The sequence below is a fragment of the Lepidochelys kempii genome, chromosome 18, assembly GCF_965140265.1.
Source record: "Lepidochelys kempii isolate rLepKem1 chromosome 18, rLepKem1.hap2, whole genome shotgun sequence".
NCBI classification, from domain to species: domain Eukaryota; kingdom Metazoa; phylum Chordata; order Testudines; family Cheloniidae; genus Lepidochelys; species Lepidochelys kempii.
The window spans coordinates 15,788,334-15,807,513 of record NC_133273.1 but is presented as its reverse complement, the minus strand read 5'-3'; the positions used below and the strand labels follow the sequence as shown (position 1 = coordinate 15,807,513).

Here is a 19,180-nt window from a genome sequence, read left to right as displayed (position 1 = left end):
GCTTACATCGCTCCTGCAAATAAAGAGCTAAAAGGGTGCAGGGGGTATGGCTGGGCTGGGGCTCTCCGGACACTGGGACAGAGGGAGAAGACTGCTCCATTGGAGCTCCTCCAATTCCTTCTGTTGTCTCAGGCGCCTCTTCCTGCCCCCCCCATTTTGGAGTGCCCCCTCATTTCTGTGCAGCTTTTGGCTTACCCTGGGACTGTCCAGTCCGACCTACTTTGGGGCCCTTCCAGCACATTTAATAAACACCAAGCTCCTCCGGGCTGTGCGTGTGAGAGGCCGAAGCACCCCTTTCCATGGGGAGAGGAGATACGCTGGCATCTCGGGAACAGCCCGCCGCTTGGCTGGGCTTAGACTGACGTAGGAGGGGGGCTTCCTGCAGCCTTCCCCGTCAGGCAGATGGCGGCGACCCAGAAGCGTAACAGGAGTTTCAGCGAGTGGAAAATAATCCTTGTCAGGCTGTTGATGTCCTGCTGGGCCCTGGTGCACAGGAGAAGCTGGGCAGGCGTTCGGGGTGGGGGAAGGTTAGGGAGCGCGCCCCTTTGCAAGGGGAGGCATGAGCTGTAAACTCAGCAGCCTGAGCTAGACGCCTGGCTGGGCCTTGGAGGGACGAGCCAGCCCTCCCCCACCCCAGCGTACTCTGGGGCCCTGCTGCTTTTCTCATTCCGCTTCCGTCCCAGCCGTTGGGAGGTTAGGCTGATTGCTGCTCCACGGAGCACTCTGAAATTAATGGTCTGGGTTTACAATAAATCTATACCTTTAACAGGTTTATCCCTCGATCAATTAATTCCTGAGGAAGGCTTTCGTCATCTCCAGCGGTGCCAGCATGCGGGTGCAAAATAGATTTATTTCCATAATGGATCCAGTGATGATTATTTCACTATTTGGTGGAGGTGGGGGGAGAAAAAGGGAGTGATTTATGTCGCCCACTGATGCAGATTCTCTCTGCTGCATTGCTCAGTGGTCTCTCTTTTCGGGGTTCACGTCTCAGAATCAAAGCTGTTCTCCGGGAACCACATTAAAAAGCACCTTTCTTAGCACTAAAAGCATCATTATTAGGTGCAATTCATTCATAGCAAGGGGCTGGTGGATCAGATGCCTCAGCCTTGTGATGAAAACAGAGGAGCCCGAGTCAGTTTCTTCATTCCTGGTTCTGCTCCTCACGCATGTTGCGGGCTGAGTCGCTCCTCTTCTCTGTGTCCCCACTTATGAAATGGGGCTGCCATGGAAACAGAGGATTCTGGGATGAAGGTGCTGCGTATGCGCTAATGAATTGAGGTGGGCCAGAGAGAGACTGGGCCGTTACCTTCCTAGTTCAATTTCCTTAGCCATAAGCCCTGCGTTGCCTCTACTGAGACAGCCAAGGCTGCAGCGGCTAATTATGATTGTGGCTTTTGTGATTGTAAATTACATGGCATGCACTTACTGATGCAAACCTCAGCCCTTGTTTCCCCAGTGGTGGTGGGAGGACTCCCCCACGCGCAGATCACTGGTTGAGAACCACCGACCTAGAAGGAGGAAACTGAGGAGTTGGGATCCTGGTTGCAAGAACTCGGGGTGTTCAAATGAGCGAGGCGCTACAATCCTTGTGTTCTCTGCTGGCGTAGAACATGATATCGGGTCTCCCTCTGTGGGCCAGCCTGTGCAGCCCTAACAGCCTCCTACTCCGAGCTAAAACAATTTGCCTTTTCAGCTCAAGTGGGAGAGGCCTGTGTCTTTAGCCCTGAAGACTGTAGGTTTAATTCCCCAGTAACCTTCCCTCCGTCTCCTCTCCAGGTTGGTGCCCACAGCTCGTTTCTACCCCCTGCGGATGCACTGCATCAGGGCCCTCACGCTGCTCTCCGAGAACACCCGGACCTTCATGCCGGTTCTGCCATTCATCCTGGAGGTAAATCAGTTCCTGTTCCTCTAACAGCAACAAACAAAAGCTGTCTAAACATACACTCCCCCTAGCATCTGCAAACGGCTGCTCACGCTGCACGCTTGGTCGGCTCCTTGCAGCCCCGGCAAGCAGCGTCATATATGCTGGATCACATCCTTGATAAATAGGGTTGAATTTTCACCATCTACGTTACAGCTTAGGGGGCTGCTTTGAGTGTCAAGACCTGATGGGCAAAAAGCATCTCTGTGGCAGCTTCCAGATGGGAATGAGCCCTTGCCCAGATGATGCAGAGTTGGGGATGCCCTGCACTATGCAGCTTGCTCCTGCTCTGCGGGTAACACTGTGCCATCCTTGAAGGATTCTTATTGTTTCTCCCCTTTCCAGGGCATGCCCCCACCCCCAGCAAACGCTGCCTATTGTGTTTGTGAAAGGAATTGTCTGTGTTGAGGCTGCGGGTGTCCTGTTCGTAGATTATAAAACCAGAAGGGACCATTGTGATCATTTAGTCTGACCTCCTGCATTGCACCAGCTTGAACTAATTCCTGTTTGAAACTGTCAGTGATGGAGAAATCCACCACAGTCCTTTGTAAATGGTTCCAGTGGTTAATTATAGCCTTGTTCAACTGGACTTGCATCGTTTGGTCTGTCCAAGATGCCTCATCGAGCACGTTGGAGATGTAACTTCACATTTGTCTCTTGCTCTTCGAGATAGGCTTACGTTGCAAAGCCGAGATCTGGGTTCCAGCCTTCCCAAAATGTGGGGGTGGAAGGGTATATGAATTCAGGGGGTTGGCTCTTTCTTGGAGCCAGAATTGGGGTTGACATGCCAGGACCTTATTGCTGAAATCCAGTTGCGCTTTTTATATTAAGGACATATTTATGCATAGTTTGTACTTGATTAATAGGTGTTCAACTGTTACAGGGTCCAGCAGATTAATAGGTGGTGTATAACTATCTACAGCACCTTTGAGCGATGTGCTTATAACCATGCGTAACATATTCTACTTGTGCCGACTGCAGGTTTGCAACATGCCACTTGCACATTCACCCTTTGTGAGCTATTTAGAAATGTGTAACCTTAACATTAAGTGTGATCATTAGTCCACACTCTAGACACTTGGTGTGAACAATTGCTTATGTCGTGATGTTCCCTCTAAAAGTTAATGTGCAGAATTCTGCTTCCTTCACATGTTTTTCTCTCAGCTGGGCATAGATATTGAGTTGTGACTAACCCCGCTGGCCGCTAGATCCCATCGGATGCATCACAGGAATGCAATTGCAGTGACAATGTACCCAAACTAACTGAAGGGAGAACCTGAGTTTGGATAACTCTCGCATCTGCATTTAAAGTAGCTACAAGAAGAGACATCAGCTTTGTTCTCAGCTCTGGGCTCTCGTGACCGGGGCCCTCTGGGGACAAAAGAGCGGGTGGTGGCCTGGGGAGAGGGAAGCCTTTGTGTTAAGGCAGTCGAGAACAGCGGTTCCAATGGGAGGAGCAGTGTCGATAGGCTCCTCTCTAGCTGTCTTTGGTGGGTGCTCTGTGCATATGCTGGGGCAGAACTCTCAGCCCTGGAGACTGAAGGCCTCTGTCCACAGAATAGGCCTAGCAAAGGTAGTGTCAGGCCAAGCATCTCTCATGTGCTGCCACGGCCTGGGGCTACAGGGGCCACCTGTAGGTGTGGGAAGGGGTTGCTTTCCATGGTGCAGACAGGCTTTGGCGGGCCCAGATAGCACCAGCATTGCTGTGACTTGGACTGAACCTGCCAGATCGCTTTCACCAAGGCCCTCTGAACATCCCGCGCGTAGATGGCCATGGGTTTGGGATGCTACTGCCACAGGGTTTTCTTTCCAGTCCCCTGAGCCCAAGGAAGGATGCTCTGGTGGTGGTTCAGGCACTGGAATGAGTCTCGAGAGATCGATATGCGATTCCCGGCTCTGCTACGGACTCCCCATGCTGCATAATTTATCTGTAACTCAGTACCCCCACCTGTAAAATGGGGGCCATAGTCCTGCCTTTTGTCTAGTTAGATTGTAAACTCTTAGGGGCAGGCTGACTGTGTACAGCACCAAGCACGGCAGGGCCTGGTCTCGGTTGGATTGCCTAGGCAATGCCGTAATACATATAATTAATGAGCCACCTATTCTTCAGTGAAAAAGAAAAAAACACCCCGAGCAACTGCCCAAGAAGTTATACTTCAGAAAAAGCCTGTTAGACCTAAAAGGCTGCTTAAAATAGCTGCCTGCAAGTGAAGTCTGTTCTTAGCCCCCCCTTCCCCCTCGGGTTGGGGTGGGGCTGGCAAACGGTCAGCGCCTCACACCACCCCTTGCACCGTTCCTAGCAAAAGCGCCCCCCTCCTTTCCTGCAGACCTAACGACCCGGCCCCCCTTCCCCCGCGCCTGGCTGCGCTCCACGCTCGGCCTGAGCCCACCGGATCCAGGGGCGGGGTGAGAGAGGCCTGGTGGTCAGCGTGTGAGGAGGAAGAGGGAGAGGCTGGAGAAGGTTGGGGCTTTTCAAACAAACAAGCCCTGGGCACGTTGCTGATCGGGTTCTGTTGAAGCAAAGACTCTTGCGGTTTCATGTTGTTGTAAACGTCCTTCGCAAACCACATCCTCTCAGCCGGTGGAAACCAGGGCCGTTTATAGCTCTGCTCCGGGCCCCCCCCGCCCCCCCGCTGCTCCCTGGCTCGGGTGGGCCGCTCAGTTTTTCGCTGCTTTCCTTCCTCTTGCCGTCTGTTCTGGGGAGCCGCTGCCAGCCCAGTGGCGCGATAGGGGCATCTCCCCTTGGCTCTGCGTGGTGGTTTTTGCTTTTCTCAGGCTCTGGGAGATAGTGTCCCACCCCCACCCCCCGCTCCATTCCCCCCCAGCCGCCGCCACCACCACTTCGGTGGCAAGCTCTGTATCAGGCCCTAGCCAGACGTTACCGCGCTGCACGCTGAACTTCCTCCTGGCTTCCGCAAGCCTCCAACCGCATCCGATGCTGGTGTGTATGGGGGGGGCACTGCTCAGGCTTAGCTCGTCCAGGTGGCAGTGTTTGGTGGGGGGTGTTATCTGCGTGCTTATTCAAAGTGCTGCCTTCCCCATGGAAACATAAGATGATTGAAATGCAGCAAACCTCTCTTGTCTCCCAGCAGCCAGCCAGCGCCCCCCTAGTATCGGCAAATAATGCACCAGGTTCTCGATCGAGTCTCTGAGAGCTGTCTCTTCCCACCTCAATACGCCTCTGTCCCTTGGCGTGGTAATATCCGAGCACCTTATGATCCCGAACACCTTTGCCTTCACGACGCTTCCCATCCCTCGTGAGGAACTATCCCTGTTGTACAGATGGGGAAACTGAAGCACAGAGTGGTTAAGTGACTTGCCCAGGGTCACACTGGGTGGTTTGTGGCAGAGCTGGGAAATGAATCCAGATCTCCTGAGTCCCAATCCAGTTCCTTAGTGACGAGACCATCCTTGTAGGCCCTCATTTTTACCTGTGACTTAGCTGATCTGATCTGGCCTGAGGTCTTGTGGGTGCCCCCTGCAAACCTCCAATCACACTCCAGGGTACCAAGATCCATTTTACCCCAGTTTCCATAGCAGGGGGGATGGGCGGGTCCCTGAGGGTCTGTAGATACCAAGGGCTAGCTCTGGAGTTCATGACTCCATTTTTTTGTGCCCACTCTTGCTATGTGCCAGTGAAAGCCCCCATGCACGGGCTTTGATGCCACCTGTGCCTTTTGGAGCAGTTTCTGCATGGTACCAGAAATCAGATTCTCTGGAGCATGGTGTGTGTTTTATTTTTTTGGGTGAGAGGTGATCATGCTAATTTCCCCCTGCATGCAATCAAGGAAATCCAACCCTCGCTGCCTCCCCCGTCCTCCTCCGCCCCCTGTCACCACCAAGCCTTCCAGAGATGGCAGATTGAATGTTTGCACAATTCCTCTAGGCACAGGAATTCCCCAAGCCCCTGCCACTGTAAATGAGAGCTGGCTCCCTGATTCATCTTGACAAGGGCTTCTGTTTCCCGTGCAGGCAACCCAGACGGCTCCTCTCCGTCTCTGCTCTCCAGGAGGGGGAGGGAGGGAAGCCTTCCAAAATTACCTCTTAGGGGGAAGGGCAGGGAGAGGAAGAATCTGAGAAGGGGGCTGGAGGCGGGACAGCTTTTTGGATTCTTCCCCTCCCTTACAGGCCATGAGATCCCGATGCCTTTTTGGTGCTTCCCTTGGTTGGTGACAATCGTTAGTTTCTGCAGTGGGAGAATTGGCGGCTCAATCGCTGGAAGGCAAGTGTAGGTAAACAGCTTGGAAATCTCCCCATAGGAAGTCTTGGTATGCCAATTTAAATGTAGCTTCTCGGCGGGGGCAAAGGGAGGTGGGGGCATGGGCTAACCCTGACATGCTTAGAAAGGCAGGAGTTTTTTCACTCCGCTGACACTTAAAACGGTAAGGACCTCATCTCAGGTGTCCAGCATGCTGTGGTGGGAATCTCCGGGGCCTCCAGTCGCCCTGCCGGTGGGTGTTGGGGAGAGGGGGAAAGTTCTGTCTGCAAGGATATCGGGCGAGGCAGGCGTCACTTGAGAAATGAGAACGCTGGGCATATGTGCCCATGGATCTTGAAGCGCTTCCCCAAAGATGTGGGCACCATTGTTGCTACCACGCAGCTAGGGAAGCTGAGTCACAGAGAGGGGACGTGCCTTGCCCAAGGTTACCCATGGAGGGTGCGTGCTCCAGGTTTCCTGACTCCCTGTCCCTACCCACTGCCACTGCAGCAGTGTGCTAGGTGTCCTCTGGAATAAGTTTGTCCTCAGTCCCGTTCCTGGCAGACAGGTGTCTGGCGCCCAGCCCATTTGTGGGCATACAGACAAGGTCCTTGCCCCGCGGCACTTATAACACAGGAGAGGTGGTCGTAGACGTGTGAGATAAGCCCCTGCAGGAGCCCATGCTCCTGGAATGTGGCTTGGGGTTGGCTGGGGAAGGGAGGGTGAGACTTGCTCTGGACAGCAGCCGTGGGATGGTGGGCTGGAGTTAGCTGGCCTGTGCGGAGACCCAAGGTGAAGGTAATGGGCACTGGACGGGGTGGCAGGGATTGCTGTAAATTGGCTGCTGTGGGGTGGTGCTGGCAATGAGAACCGTATATACTTGTGTATAAGAAGGACCCTCTAGATGTAGAAATGAGTGACCCTGTGTATAAGTCAGATGGCCCACTCGCACCGCCTTAGGTTGCCACGTCCTTTCCTCTGGGTAACAGATGTTATCCCAACTTCAGCCAGATCATTGGCCTGTGAGTCTTCTGGCCCTCTAGTCCCCCGTCATCGTGCCCCCCTTCTCCCCCCCCGTGTTCTCTCCAGCCTGCCCCAGGGAGTCTACACTTCGCCCCTCCCTCCCAGCCATGTCGCTAGCCTCTGTCCCTTCCGCCTGGCCAATGTTCGTATCGTTTCCCTGACCCCTCTGGCAAGTGCCTCAAAAAGTCTGCTTGCATTTCCCCCCTCTCGGCCGCCGGCATGCACGGTCCCACAAAGCCCAACGCCTTCCGCTTTCATGCATTTGACTGAGGGGATCGATACTGCTGTTTTGGCCAAAGAAATAATTGTGCATAACGAGGTTTGTAGCTTCGATTCCCTGGAGAGGGGCTCTTTGTTTTCACAAGCCACCGAGCTCGGCCCTTCCTCCCCGATAACCTGGCCTGACAAATCAAATGCAAAGAATCGATCGCTGACTGTGTGGTTTTCTGGCCTGGGGGCAGCCATGTGACCTGGACCCTCTTGCCCCAGCACCCAGAGTCCTCTGCCCACACTTGCGATGCTGGTTGAGCTCTGGGGTGTCCCGGGGGCGATGCTCCCACGGCTGGGTGCAGAGCAGGAACAGTCAGAGGATGCATGTTGCTTGAGCGCAGCCTCAGGGTGTGGTGTTTAAGAGGTAGGGAATCCCTAAGGCGGAGGAGAAGACCCTGCAGCAAAATATTCTGAGGCTGCTAAATATTGGCACCTGAGCTGGGTGTCTCCAGAAGCTGGAGGTGGCATATGGTGGCCTGCCCTGTCTGAAGTTAGACCTCTTGCCAGGGGACAAGTATCCACTTCCCCAAACTGTGTCTCACTGGCTGATTCTTCAGAGATGCCAATGGTCCATGGGGGAGCGAGCTGCCGTCTTACTCCTGTGGGGAGCAGATCTCAGGCAGGGCAGCGGCATGTGGCGGGCAACCAAGCACTACTGACCCCTGTCCCTGGGGGCTGACGTCAGCCCACAGAAGAACCCGTGTACGGTGTGCTGAGTATAACACATGCCTGTGCCCTGGGGTTCTGGGCGAGCTGTCGGAGCGCTCCTGGTTTGATCTCTCACTGTGTGGCCACTGCTCTGTGCCCGGAAAGGGACAAGTTTTCCCCTTGTGTCTAACGCAGGGGTGGGCAAACTTTTTGGCCTGAGTGCCACATTGGGGTTGCAAAACTATTTGGAGGGCCGGGTAGGGAAGGCTGTGTCTCCCAAAACAGCCTGGCCCTCGCCCCCTCCCACTTCCCGCCCCCTGACTGCCCCCCTCAGGACCACTGACCTATCCAACACCCCCTGCTCTTCGTTCCCTGACCGCCCCCTCCCAGGACCTCCCACCCCTGACAGGCCCCCTGGGACTCCCACGCCTATCCAAACCCCCCCACACGCTCCCCATCCCCTGACCGTCCCTCCGACCTCCGCCCCATCCAACCGCTCCCTGTCCCCTGACTGCCCCCCAGGACTCCCTGCCCCCTTACCATGCCAGAGCCCGCCACGCTCCCCGGAAGGAGTGGCGGGCCAGAGCACTGGTGGCGCAGTACACTGAGGCTGCGGGGAGAGGGGCGGGGGCTGCAGGCAAGGGGCCGGGGACTAGCCTCCCCGGCCGGGAGCTCAGGGACTGGGCAGGATGGTCCCGTGGGCCATAGTTTTCCCACCTCTGGTCTAACGGGTGGATGCAGATGTAGCCCTGGAGAACAATCTGCGCTTTCTCCCTTATTTCAAGGCCATGATATGATGGACACAGCAGCCTCTGCTGCCGTGGGGTGCAGCGTGCAAAAGGAGTCCCTGCTGATGAAGGGTGGCTTGTGAAATATGCTCCCTAGGAAACGTCACAATGATGTTGCAGTGAAAAAAAGAGCATAGATGTGGGCTGTCCGTGAATGAACATGTGCTAAACACAGCCCAAAGTCTTGCTGTCAGTAGAGAAGCCCATTATTGTAAGGGACCACTGGAAAATACTCTTGGGCTGTGTTTTGTTTGACCTCTTAAGGCTCAGCTCTGCTCAGGAGCAAGCTTCTGATTACTCGCATCTCTGCGTAAGAAGGGGTTATGTTGGGCAGCATGCTTCTGTCGCATCTTTTGTGTGCAGGTCTCCAAAGCTTTAGCCAAATGAGACGTCTGATCCTGGACTTGCTCTGCAATCTGCCAAGGGCATGAGTAGGATATTTAGGAAGAAATGAAGACTAGTGGTTAGAGCTGGGGAATGTGGGGTGGGGGGGTGGTTTGGGATTTCTGGGTTGTAGTCGCAGCTCTGCCACTGATGTTGTATGACTGTGGTTTAGTCACTTACTCTCTGCCACAGTTTACCCATCTGTGCAATGGTGGATAATCCTTCTCTGCCTTGGAGGAGCATCACCTGGCTTTGTCTTTAAAGCAGTTTACGCTCACCCAGGCTCAGCCCTGTGCTGTTGAAGGCAATGGGAGGTTTGCAAGTGACGTCAGCTGATCTGGGACCTGGCCCACAGGCCTTTCAGCGAGGCTGTGGTCTTGTTAGTTTTTCTTCCTCTCTCTCTCTCTCTCTGCCCGCTGCGGGTTTTATCATTTTTACACCGGATTTTCTTCTGTTGCAGATTTTCCAGCAAGTGGATTTCAATAAGAAGCCAGGCCGCATGAGTGCCAAGCCCATTAACTTTGCAGTCATCTTGAAGCTGTCCAATGCTAACCTGCAGGAGAAGGCATTCCGGGTATGTGGCACCCCCTTACCTGTCACATGGAACCTCCCTCCCCCTGCCTTCCACCCCAGGGTTCATGCTCTAATGCCTAGTACAGAGTGAGCGAAACAAATCCCTAGGCAGCTCCTTTGAAGTCAGCATGGTTGCACCGGTGTTGCGGTTCAAATACAAGACAGGACAAGCTTTAAGCAAGCAAGCAGGCTGGTCTGCCTGTCAGCTTTTCCACCCTCTCCTTTATTTTTTTCTCTCCCCCGGCGCATTACATACTCCAACAAATAAAAGGAATACACTGGCTTTGTATAATATTTTTATTTACCAATATTTATTTACCGCATTTTTTGGTCTCGGGCCTTGAGCCCAGTCCTGGGAGGCTTTTCACGGTTCGTGTCATTTGGGCGAGATTTCAAGGTTCATGCCCTTGAGAGGAGTCGTGTGTGCACTGCTCCTACACAACACTCCGGGTGTGCCCTGAATGTTGCCAAGCGCATGAACCTTGCGTGAATGCTACGCACCGGGGTGGATTTTGTTAGGGGTTTATTTCCCCAGCTCCGATGCCTCTGGATTCCACGTGGAGTTTGTACCCTGTTCAGCTGGGGTGACAGAGGCACAAGAAGGCATGAGCAGTGCGTCCAGTGTCACCTCTTAGGGTGGCTTGTTCTGTGGTCTGCGTACTGAGAGAGATCTTCACATGGGCCTATCTCGCATCCTAGCATCCCCATCTGTTTCTCTTCCACCCACAGGACCCCAGGTGGCACAGAGCCCTGGCCCCAGAGAGCTCAGGGCCCTGGCAGAGTGCAGGCGGCTTGGGATTTGGTTTTATCTGATTTCTTTTTCCTTCCACCCCCCCCTTACCCAGGATGGCCTCATCGAGCAGCTGTATGACCTTACGCTCGAATATCTCCATGGCCAAGCCCACAGCATCGGATTCCCAGAGCTGACCCTGCCGATAGTCATTCAAGTAAGGCGCTTTCCTGTGCTAGGGGCATGCAAATTTGGGGCAGGCTTGAAACGGCGCTGGTGGGAGGGGGTCTCTCTTTTCTCCCAGTGGTGATTTCCCTTGGCATTTCTCCAGATGTTTTTGGCCCTGGTTTCACTCAGGGGCTGTGGGCAAAGGGAAGTCTCAAGGCAGCAGGAGGATGAGGGTGGGTGAGGAGGTAGTTCTGTATTTCACATCTCCCGTGGGAGACGTGGGAGCGGTACAAAGGGGCATCTAATTACTGCAGATGTGTCCTCGTGACTGATGAATGCAGGTTGGCTCTGGGTGCTCTCGCTCTGCAGCATGGGGTTTCCCAGAACAGGCATGAGTTAGTAGCTGTGCCCCATGAGGTGACGTGCTTCCCTGCCCCACAGAACCTCACGCGCCCACCCCAAGATGGGGCTCTCTCCTCCAGCCCTTCCTCTTTCACCCACCACAAAATAACACACATGCCCCTTTCCCCTCGCACATGTAGCAGGACTTATTGTCCCTCCCCATGGCCCCTTGCGCCCGTGCCACGAAGCGGTGCTCTTTCCTTGTCCCCTTGCAAACAAGCCCTGTTCTCCGGTGCACTGCCCTGCCTTCTGATGGGTGTCGCCCGGGTGCGTTTGTATGTGTCAGCTGATACCTGGCGCAGCAGGAGAGCCGGATGGCTTGTATTTAGGTATCAGCGGGTCACTGGTTCTGAACAGTTAAATTTCGCTCTGAGCTCAGTGAACATGTTGCTCTCTCTCTGTTCCCCCTCGGCTCCCTTTTTTAACTCCCTGTTGATGGGTGGCGTATGGGAACTGGCGTTGGTTTGCTGCCCTCACGTTGCTCAGTACTGCAAGCATCTTTGCTCTGCTTAGACACCATTGGCTAGTGAGTGACCATGCACCTGGTTGCTATGACACCTCTGGCTGATCTGGCGGTGACTTCTCAGTGTGGGAACCATTGGCCCTGTGGAAGGCGTATCTGCTCCTTGCTGCAGTGTTGCAGACCAGCACCTGCCAGGCACGGGGTGATGGGCTGGGTGCCTGGAATCTGGCTAGGCCCTTGCCTAGCTGCCACTGGCGGATGGGCTCTTCTGCGCTAGGAGAGCAGCTCCCGTGCTCGCTCCTGCCTGTTCATTTACTGATAAACAAGAGACGCATGAAAGTTTTTGCTCCCTGCGTCGTTTCCAGCAGCTGCTGAGGGCCTCAAAGCCATCCAGAGCTGGTGCTGTGGCTGGAATGGAGCGTGTCCCGCAGGCCCCTGGCACCAAGCGCCCTGTAGCTTCCAGACACCCCACATCCTAGCCTGCCTTTCTGCAGATAATTAGTGCTGTGTGTGCAGTGTGGTGGAACAAGCGCCTGGATAGAACATCCTGTTGATTTCCTGCGTAGCCACCGCTGACCACGGCCTCAGTGTGTCTGCTGGGCCTGGGCGTTGGGTTTGCATTTCCAGAAGCCGAGGTCCCAGGAGGCAGGCCATGTCCCTGGGACACCTCCACTCGGTGATTAAAAATCCCTCCTCCTGGCGCTTGGAGCTCACCTCCTCCTAATGCCTTGGCGCTGGGACCGGAGTCCTGCTGGCAGAGGGTGGGTTCTGCGGCTGCCGGTCCGTGGCTTTGGGAGAAGCTCGGCTGAACCGACTCCAAACGGAACTTGACAGCCCGGAAAGCAGGAAGCACGAGGGCAGATCAAAGGGAAGTGGAGCCAGCAGGATGGAGGGGGTTCAAAGACTTCTCTTCTGCCCAGCGCCTCGGGAGTGACCCGGGGGGGAGGCTGCGGGTTGGCGGTGAGGGTTAAGCCCCCTTCTGATGAGGTGCCGGTCTGGCTGCCTCTGGGCACGCCCTGCAGTCTGGTTCTCTGACTAGAATCAGAACTGACTTTAGAGGAGGCTGCTTGTACCTTCCCTATCCCCCTACCAGAGGGAAAGCAACACACAGCAAGGGCACAGGAAAAGGGGACAGCCACCAGAACGAGGGCCGGGGGACAGGCAGGGGAGGGCATCATCTGTGGCTCGGCAGAAGGGCAGGAACTGTGGATGGTCCTTGCCATGTGCTGCTCCAGCTGCCTTCCTCTCTGCTCTGGCTTGCATGCTCTCGTTTCTTTGTTTTTGGGGTGGCGGGCTGGGGTTGGGTTGGTTTGCCTGGAACACACAAGCCTGGCTGCTTCAGATCATTTATAGCTCCCTGCATCTTTTCCAGTAAGGAGAATGGTGTTTTTTGCTGTGGTCTCCGCTGGTGTAAACCATTGGCGTGGCAGGCTGACAGAATCAATCCTGCTAATCACAGGGCTGCTTAGCTGGGAGCTGGTGCGAGATGTCGCTTGTCTCTCACACGCACCCCTTGGCTTCCCATATTCTGGGAAGATACAATTGTGCGATTTGGCGAAGTGGAGACGCGCACACACATTCACCCACTCGCTCCCTCCTCTCTGTCTGCTCCAGCCTTCTGGGTTGTCTCCGTCTTTTAACGCAGGAGCCAGAGCTGGAGTTGAGATCTCATTACCTCTCGTTAATATCCGAGGCAGATAGCAGGGGAACAGGGAGGGGGCGGGATGGCGGGGAAGGGAGCAAACAAGCCGCGCTGAACTGCACAGATAGGGCTTGAGATTTGGCAGGATTTCTGGCGACACTTCTGCAGCAAAAGAAAAATGATAATGTACATCGCAACGGATGAAATGGATCTCGAGCTGCAGCTGCGGGGATCCGGCGAGATAAATAAAATGACAAATGCATCCCTGGGAGAAGATAAATATGCAGCACCTAAAGATACATATTTTAGGAGGAGTTGGGGGGATTTGAGCAGCAGAAAAGCTGTTTTACTGACCGGTTTTTAAACACCTCTTTAGGGAGAGGGCAGGCAACATATATTAACCCTGGCGTTTCTGAGGTTGAAGGAGAACTTAGGATCGTGTAGAATATGGGGGATAGAGTGGAGGTGTGCAACGGAGGGACGTGCTTTAGGGTGACGGGAGAGGATTCACCATGTGCGTAGCAAACTTGAGCCAATGACTGGCTTTTCCTGCAGTGCTGTGCGGGCTGCCAGCGGTGGGGGACATGAGCACAGAGCAGGTGTGTCACCTCTCGGTCACGGGGGTACCTGCCTCCCGAGGGATGCAGTTTGTGGGACTGACCTCTCCTTCTCTCTTGTCCTCACGCAGGACTTCTAAAGACCGAGTTGGTCAATCGGAGACTTGTGATCTGTCTTACAGTAACATCTGCAGGCCCCAGCCGAGATCAGGGTACCATTGCACGTGGTGCTGTATGTACTTAGAGAGACGATCCCCGCTCCAAAGATAGCTGAGACAAAAGGTCAGAGGGGAAACTGAGGCACAGAGAGACTAAGTGACTTGCCCAAGGTCATGCACACAGTCTATGGCGAAACCAAGAACTGAACCCAGATCTCCAGTCCCGTGCCTAAACCTCAAGCCTATCCTTCCTCTCAGCCCATCCTCTTCCTCAGTTCCGGCAGTTTCCCAACTCCCTGGTTGATCAGAGTGAGGTGGGAGTGGCTTTTGCAGTCCTGCCTTTGGGGCCCTATCCCACTCTAAGTAACGAGTGTGTGAAATCAAAGTAAAACAAGCCTCTGCCCCACACCTGTGTGTGCTTCAGAGCTGTTAGCTGGGTAGTGTAGTACTTTGTCCCCCAGGTTGCTTTACCTGTTCCAAGCTCGCTATGGACATTAACTGATCTAACCCTCCCAACACCCCCCTTTGCATTAGGCAGTTACAGAATGAGCCTCATTTTATGGATGGGGGCACAGAGGCAGGGAAGTTGTGTGACTCTCCCGAGGCCCCTCAGCAAGTCAGTGGCAGAGCTGGAACTAGAATTCCGATCTCCTGACTGCCCTTTCCTTGCTCTCACTGCTGGACCACGCTGACTCTCGGCTCAGAGGCCGCAGGTTAGCGAGGCCTATGCACTGCAGGGGAAGCGACCCGCTGGCCTTTCACCCTCTGCTTTGGATTCCCTGACGGTTAGCCATTTGTCTGCCCTGGGGGGGTTTCTCTTTGCGTGTGGCTCTGGCTAGGAGCCTGCCTTGGAGAGCTCCTCTCTGCCGAGGGCGGGAGCATTTGGCAAGCAATGTAATGTACCTGGGAGGAAATCTACTTGTCAGTTTGTTCACCTTGCTTCTGCAGCCCTCTGCCAGCAGGGACAGGGACATGGCCTCCGCTCGTCTTTGGGGGAGGGCGGAGTTGAGCCGGAAAAGAGTGGGTGCAGAGCTGGGGGTGCGAGGGGCTGGTTGGGATTGGGAGCAGGATGGGGGGCGTTGTTTAAGGACGAGGCTGCAGGCAAAAAACACATCTCGATCTGGTTGGAATAAAATACCCTCATTGTCTAGTGAAACCGAAGTTTGTTTCCTGGCCAGCGGGAGGCCAGGGCTGCTCCTCGGTGACGGGGAGGGTCTCTGCGCAGGCCGGCGGCAGCATCTGTGGTTTCTGAGCTGTGCGGGCTGGGAGCCCAAGGGTTCCGCAGGAGACATCGGGTCCAAGAGGAAATAATCGGCCAGTCGGAGGCCTCACGGCTGCCCACAGAGAGGTTCATTTTGCAGATGATGTGGGGAGGGTGTGTGGGGTTTGCACTCTGGAAAAGTGAGAGGCATTGGCTGGAATTGGGGGCGGTGCAGGGAGGTCCTGTGTAAACGTCGCCCCAGATGATTCTTCCGGATGCAGCTCAATCCTGTCCCCCCCTCCCCCCCGCTCCTTGGAAGTCCAGTTCTGCCCCTCTCCCAGCTCTTCTAGTGCCCCTCTATCTGCCCCCCCCCCCACCTTTGTGTTCCAGTCCTGGGCTCCCCAGTTCTGCTCGTGCGCCTCTATCTACCCCCACTGCCCTTGGTGTTCCAGTCCTGCCTCATGCCTGAGCAGGGACCAGGTGGGTTGTGATTCTATGGCAGCTGGAAGCTCTGGTTTCAGGCCGTGGAGGAGTTTCCAGCCTGATGGTTTGATGCCCTCTCCAGATATAAGCTGTGATAAGGGATGCCGGGAGCCATCTCTGAGCAAGGCGTTGCCAGTTGACCTCCGTGCTGACATCCGGTGCATTGGTCCATCTGTTAAGACGAGGGTGAAGCACCGTGGCTGCGGAGACGGGTAATGGCTGGGCCGTGGCTTCGAACGGAGGGAACGAGGAGCCCTTTGCTGCCTCTCTCCAAGGGAGGCGGTTTTTTTCGTGGGATCATTTAATGGAAACTATTACATGTCATTCATTTTCTGCCTTTCTCCCCTTCCTTTCTTCTCTCTCCAGCTCAAATCTTTCCTGAAGGAATGCAAGATCGCCAACTACTGCAAAGCGATCCGGCAGCTCCTGGAGAAGTTGCAGGAAAATTCTGCCTACATTGCCAGTCGGCGTCAGAAAGCCACCTTCGGCGTGGCCAACAGGGAGGCTGTGGTGAGTTGGCCACTTTGATTTCAGCTTCCTGGAAAGACAGTCTGACTCCGCAACTGGGGTTGAGACTGTGGCAGCAGGAGGAGGGGCGAGGTCATGGAAATGGGTACGCCTGGGGCGTGTTAGACTTTTGCAAAACAGCGTGGACTGCGCTGGACTGTAGCTGGCGAAATTCCCTGGCCAACAGCATCATGGAAAACGTAGTCCCTAAATTACACCCGTTGTTATGGATCACCAGAAGGATGTGTGCTCCTATTAGGGACGCTCCTTTTCAGTGGTAATCGGTTGGGCCTTCTCTTGAAGAAGTCTCTTGCAGCTCACCTGTCCCTCTTCAGATCTGTGGAGGCCACCAGAGGAGTGACAGCTGGAGGAGGGACCTCACCTCCTCTCTAGGAGCTTTGCTGGCTCATGATCCCTGGCTGCCTGCCTCCGGCCGGGGTGCAGGATGCGGGATAATACCTTTGTTGCTCAGCTGATTTCCAGCACTTTGTGTTTGTAAATTGAGTGCCCTGGTTAGATTCTCCTTGTTCGCCTGGAGACGGGAGTCTAAAATCAGTGCCAAGCAATAAGCTGCAGGCTGTGAGAGTGGGACTTCTGGGCATTGTGCCTCCAGAACTGCTGGGCTCTGGGACGTTTCCCCCCCTGCAACCCGAGCCGTTGTGCGTAGCGTGTAGACATCTCTATGTTGGACGCCGAGGAAAGCCACCAAGGCCTGGAGGAGCCAGTGTGCCCTGGGTCGTTCTGCTTTAAAGCTTGGGGGCGAGTCGGATGTGGAGCGGAGAGGAAGGGGAGCGGGTGCCTGAGATGTCAGAGGCCCCCGTCCCTGCGCGTCATGGGGAATCGACCCCGGTGCAGGCAGCAGCTGCTGAGGGAATGCGCGGGGGGCTTTTGGCCTCCGAGCTGTGGCTGCAGTGAGGGGTTTTCTTTACATATAGAAGACTGAGAGTGGGGACTGTAGGGCCCGGGAAGGGGGCAGGGCTGACGCTTCCGAAGCGGGAGGGTGGGCTTTGAGAGGCTTCACTTTGCTCCTGCAGGAGGAGCTGGGATTTTTACCATTAGCTTCAGTGGGGCTGGCAGCCAGGTGTCACCTACCTTGAAAGCCCTCTCTGCACAGAGCTGGCCCGGCAAAGATGAGCTTCCCTTCCAGGCACAAGAAGGGAGTTCCAGTTTCCTGGGGCCGTTCTAGCTCCATCCTCTCTGGTGAGACGTCCAACAAGGGAGTGGCTAGAACCGGTCATGGTGATGGTCAGTTTTCTTCTAAGTGGACACTTGCCCATTGGGAACTGGACAGAGACCCACCTGGCTCATTTCTTACAGGCCACCAGGCAGCCATTGCGTGGTGGCAGCTTCCCACGGCTGCTGGGCTGGATTTAAACCATTGGCCTAGTGATCAGAAGCTCCCTGGCTCATTTCCCATCCTCTGAGCCCATGCAATCTTGCTTTTTCATGCCTTTTAATATGGGCCTGTCTTAGAAGAGCAGCCTGTACAGCTGTTCTGTGAGTCTCTTCTGGTGGATTCTCTGGAACATAAAGTCTTTAAATCATGTGTTGAGGACTTCAGGATCTCAGCCAGAGGTTAGGGGTCTATTACAGGAGGGGTGGGTGAGGTTCTGTGGCCTGCAATGTGCAGGAGGTCAGATTAGATGATCACCATGGTCCCTTCTCCCTTACAGTCTATGAGGCCAGGAGCGGGGCTGTGAGAGAGAGAGAGAAGCTTTGGACAGTCTCTTTCTGGGCTGTGGGGTGAAAGTTCCTCCTATCCTGGTTTGACCAAGACTGACACATGCTTTGCATAATTGTGGAAGAGGAGGGGAGGTGGAAATTCTATTCCATCATCTTCTTACCCTCAAATTCTCAGGCTTACCTACGCTGACCTCTTCTGAGAATGGTTCTTGGCTGTGTGGTGGTGGAGATGCTGCTTTCCAGCATCTTTCCCCTTGGTCTGTAGCCTGTCTGCTCCAAGCTAGGCCCCCAGAGAGGGGAAAAGGGAGCAAGCATGGCCAGGGAATTCAGCTCAACTCTGCTTCCCTCATCCTGAACCTGTTAATTTTTATTTCTCTCTTTCTTGGGCCAGACCCTCTCCTGGGACCCATTCACCACTGATACCTGGAACATATGAAACCCCGCTCTGAATCCAGACTCTCAGTTGCTGTCCCATTTAACAGATTTTTGTATGCTGTTGCGTTGGGCCTCTGGGGTGGGATCTTTCCCTTCCAGGCAGGGAAGGAGAGGTGAAAATATTTCATCCTCCAGAAGAGCCCATGGGGTCGGAGTGAGCTGGCATTTGCCACTCTGTGCCGATGGGAATTGGCTGAAGATCTGTGTTGGGAAAGGCTCCACCTGTTAGTGCCGGGCACGGAGCAGGAGTTCCACTGCAGACAAATTTATCTTCAGACGCTCAGCTGCGTGGACTGCAGGGAAATTATCCTTTCAAATCCTGGTGTATCAGCGCCAGGCCGCAGCAGCGTTGTTCTGGGATTAAGGGGCTGATGGAACTGGTTTTGAAGTGACTAAGTATTCTTTGGTTCTATAAATGCCTTTCTGGATCGGACTGTCTTGCCAAAGGGATTAGGTTTCCCATCTGGAGCAAGGCTTTTTTCATTTTATTACCCCCTCCCCCGTCGATGCCGTGACCACCCACCCGCTCTACAGAGGTGGAGATTTCAGCCTCTGGGGCTCTCCGCGAAGTGCGGGGCCGGGTAAGATCATTCGCTAAATAAAAAGGGTTTCCAGCAACTATGCAATTATCTGCTTGCTCCCAGCAGCTCAGGCTGCAGCCCGGTTTATCAGAACAAGATAATTAATTTTAACACTTGGTTGCCTGCGCAGCGCCTGGTTTATATATCGCATCTGCAGCGGCTGGCTGCTGAAAGGGGCAAGAGTCAGTCTGGGCTGACCCCCGAAGTGCAGCGGCACATGGCCTGCACTGGGAAGCACAGGGGAGCACTCGATTTCCATGCAAGCTTCAGGGGTATGCAAGCGTCAGAGTTGTTTGGAGAGTTTAAAGAGGTACAGCAGCAGCTTATGGCTCCGCTGTGCAGGGATGCCTGTGTTCCCAGCA

At 54.7% G+C, this 19,180-nt stretch overlaps 1 protein-coding gene across 2 annotated transcripts in view; it reads left to right on the top strand.

Annotated features, from left to right (window-relative positions):
- NOC2L (NOC2 like nucleolar associated transcriptional repressor) overlaps positions 1-19,180 on the top strand; it is an 87,415-nt gene that overhangs the window by 31,139 nt on the left and 37,096 nt on the right. For both annotated transcript variants that reach the window (XM_073317129.1, XM_073317128.1), the window contains exons 12-15: positions 1,780-1,891; positions 9,696-9,809; positions 10,654-10,755; positions 15,979-16,122. In XM_073317129.1, coding sequence (XP_073173230.1) covers positions 1,780-1,891; positions 9,696-9,809; positions 10,654-10,755; positions 15,979-16,122 — 472 coding nt within the window. The remainder of the gene's footprint in view (positions 1-1,779; positions 1,892-9,695; positions 9,810-10,653; positions 10,756-15,978; positions 16,123-19,180) is intronic.